Here is a 3,588-nt window from a genome sequence, read left to right as displayed (position 1 = left end):
CACTTGTGTTGTACACTAATCCTGCATCCCCATTGCAGAAATCTGGATGGACAAAGAATAAAAAGTTTTTCGTCAAAGCATCCCAAATAGTATAGGATCTTTTTTTTTTTTTTGATATTTTCTTTATTTACATGTAAATTTCTCCTTTCCCAGTTTACCCTCCAAAAAAACAAACAAACAGAAACAACAAAAACAAACCCCTGTTGCCTCCCCCTCCCCATGCCTGCCACCCCACCCTCTCCCACTTATTGGCCCTGGCATTCCCCTACGCTGGGGCACAGAACCTTCACAGGACCAAGGTCTTCTCCTCCTATTGAGATCGAATTTGCAATCCTCTACTATACACGTGCTGCCAGAACAATCAGACCCACCATGTGTAGTCCTTGGTTGGTGGTTGAGACCCTGGGAGCTCTGAGGGTACTAGTTAGTTCATATTGTTGTTCGTCCTAAGGGGCTGCAAACCCCTCAGCTCCATAGGTCCTTTCTCTAACTCCTTCATTGGGGACCATGTACTCAGTTCACTGGATGGCTGTGAACTCAAGAAGTAGGAAGTCCAAAAGGTGTACATTTCATCCCTTCTTAAAAGGGGGAACCAAATACCCACAGAAGGAGTTGCAGAGATTAACTATGGAGCAGAGACTGAAGGAAGAACAAGCCAGCCTAAATATAGCTATCTCTTGAGAGGCTCTGACAGTACCTGACTAATAGTATAGGATCTTATGCCACTTATCTAGGATATGTTTTGTGGGCCATTCTTGAGAAACTAGGTGAAAAAATGAAGTCCCCACTTCATCTATGCATTGACAATGCAAAGATTGATACTCAAAATAATCCACAAAAGTCACACATTCTTTTTTATCTAGTCCAGCACTAGATAACACCCATTTGCCTTTCTGAGAAGCCCTGCTTTGCCTACAGCTTTTCCACATTGCTTAACTGTCCTTGCACCATAGGTATTTGAGGTATTCAATAGAAATTATCCACAAAAAAATAAGACATCGTAAGTGACCCTTAAATAGGGGAAGTCTGTCCAAGATGCTGCTCCTGGATTCCATGGTCTGGACAGAGGAGTGCTGTCTCTCTTGCTCTGCTCTCCCTGCAGACAAGGGTCCCACAAGGGTCTGTAAGTAATGGAAGTAACTTTCAAAGTATGGATATATCATTGAGGCCTAGCTGCAATGAACTCTCTAAAGACAAGAATGCTATGGAAGGGCCCACATCATCAGACACTCTTCTAGGGTTCTTCTGCCTGGGCCTCTGGTAGCTGCAAAGGATGGTAATTACTGGTTAAGGAAAAACTCACACAACTTTTGCCAAAACACAAATGTCTTTCTTGTCATTCCCGTAGCGATAATATAATCTTTAAAGTGTCTTTCTACTTTAAGAAATATCTTTTGGTATTGCTTAGTTTGGACTACAGAGTTGCAGATGTTGTCTATATAATTTGGGTATTAGTTTCCTTTCAGCTGTATGATTTCTAACCTTTTCTACCGTATTCTAGCCTGCCACCTCAGCCGCAATGCTTGCTTCCTCTCCTATGCAGAAGCTGCACTTGCCCACCTGCCTTGTTCCCAGCACTTTGGTGGCATGCAAGACATCACTGTCCTGACCTAGTTCCAAATTTTCTTCTATTAGTTTCATGCTTCTATGTTATGTCCAGGTCTTTAATTCAATTTACTTGAGATAAATTTCTTATTGTGCATGAAACAATTGGGCTGTATGCTTTAGTATTTATTGTCTTAATTGCCGTTCCTACTTGCATAGAAGTAGAAAGAATAAACACTTTTCCTTCTTTAAGCAATGCTATGCCTAGAGTCGCAGGAGCTCATTTCATCCATGCATTGATAAGGTCAATGTGGTCAACAAGATTGACTCTCTGCATCATCAGGATGCAGCTTTGACCCCAGAGTCAACAACTTCAGATAATAATCCATCTTCAGAGACTTAGAGGCATTATTCCTTAGATTTAATACATGACAGTGCAGTTTCTTGTCTTCTTTTTTAACATTAAAAACATTCAAGTATAAGTATAAATTCAAGCAGTAACAGGAAACAATAGCAGGGCCATTTTCATCATTGCCAACGTATACCAAAGGCAGCCACCAAGCACATGGACCAAGGCTTGGCATAGGGGAAGCTGGTAGGAACAAAAATATCAAGAAGACTTTGAGGACAAATCCTTCTCCTTGTCAATGTAGACCATTTCTAACTGCAGGGCCTTGCTAAGATCCTTCTCTTCACATACATTCCCATTTACACAGACAGACACACACAGATACACACACACACAGACTTACACAGACACACAGACACACACACAGGTAGATACACACACACACAAACACATACACACACACATGGTTCCTGATGGGTTTTTTTTTATCCCCTAGGAAATCCATAGCCATGAAGATGCTCACTCTGATCATGACTCTTCTGCTGCTGGCCCTCGAGACCCAGGCAGAATCTCCCAAAGGAAGAAATGATGAGGCTCCAGACCAGGAGCAGTTGGTCAATGAGGACCAGGATATTTCCATATCCTTTGGAGGGGATAAAGGCACTGCTCTCCTAAGTGCAGGTGAGAGAACTCATCATCATGCTAGAGACATAGAGTAGAGAGAGGAGTAGAGGTAAGCTCTAAATTTGGGCAACCCAGGCGACTTGATTACCTCTTTATTTTCCTCATTGAATAGCAAGAGCCAAATAGATCAATTTCTTTCTGCAAAGATTTGTAAATATCAGGTGGTTTAATACCTAAAGAGACTCAGTGACTAGTTTATTTTTTTCTTCTAGATCTAAATTACTAGACTTGGTCTAATTTATGTATCTATTATATTTTAGAAAATGGAGATGTCTGTTTAGATATTTATTTAGTGACAGGAGCACAAAAATGAAAAGAAAATTAAGACAGATGGGGATTAGTCTTTAGTTTTGTGATTGTCATGCATATTCATAATAACCATGATTGCTCATGCTGCTACCAGTAATGATCAATGTGGAGAACTCATTTCACCCAGCACCTGTCTTGCCCAAGATCTTTTCCTTCCTGCTGACTCAGGCACTAAGTACTGTATATGATCTCTGTTTCCCCAGATGTGAAGTCAGGCTTGACCTGCTATTGCAGACTCAGAGGCTGTTTTATTGGAGAACGGCTCTCTGGGGCCTGTGGTTACCAGGGCCGCATCTTCAGACTCTGCTGCCGCTGAGCACTAAGAACAAGAACAATATGTTTGTCATATGACTTGAGATGTTGAAGGAGACTGTTTTTTTTCTACCATGTTATGTCCTTGACTTTCCTCTTCCTTTATATCCAAATAAAGTTCTTATTTCAAGTTCTCTCTGTATGTGCTTGATTATTGTCTCCAAGCAAGACTCGGAGAACCAAGTGCCAGAATGCTAGAGAGAACTTTTGGCTTGGGTCTGGAGGAGTGTCAAGGTTATCACATGGGCTCCTGGTGGATAATAAGAAAGCTCAGTGCTGTAGTAGGATCCTAATCTCTCATTTTATAACCCCTCCCCATTTAGATAGAACCACTCTCAAAGCCATTGCCTATGTGGGAGGTAAAAATATGGCTATCTTCATTTTTACAT

The 3,588-nt window shown here is 41.3% G+C and overlaps 1 protein-coding gene across 1 annotated transcript; it reads left to right on the top strand.

Moving 5' to 3' along the window:
• The first annotated feature begins 2,403 nt into the window (after positions 1-2,403).
• LOC116071207 (neutrophil antibiotic peptide NP-2-like) lies at positions 2,404-3,203 on the top strand. The gene is made up of 2 exons (XM_031342641.1): positions 2,404-2,575; positions 3,091-3,203. The coding sequence occupies exons 1-2, from the start codon at positions 2,404-2,406 to the stop codon at positions 3,201-3,203; spliced, it is 285 nt and encodes a 94-aa protein (XP_031198501.1).
• Positions 3,204-3,588: the final 385 nt, after the last annotated feature.

This window comes from Mastomys coucha, unplaced genomic scaffold (assembly GCF_008632895.1).
Source record: "Mastomys coucha isolate ucsf_1 unplaced genomic scaffold, UCSF_Mcou_1 pScaffold22, whole genome shotgun sequence".
NCBI lineage: Eukaryota > Metazoa > Chordata > Mammalia > Rodentia > Muridae > Mastomys > Mastomys coucha.
This window is presented reverse-complemented; position numbering and strand designations above follow the sequence as displayed.

What these genes read in the sequence shown, in the direction of transcription:
- LOC116071207 (XM_031342641.1), top strand. Translation starts at nt 2,404, where the DNA reads ATGAAGATGCTCACTCTGATCATGACTCTTCTGCTGCTGGCCCTCGAG. An exon ending in CACTGCTCTCCTAAGTGCAG is followed by an intron (nt 2,576 to 3,090) that starts GTGAGAGAACTC and finishes CTGTTTCCCCAG; the next exon opens with ATGTGAAGTCAGGCTTGACC.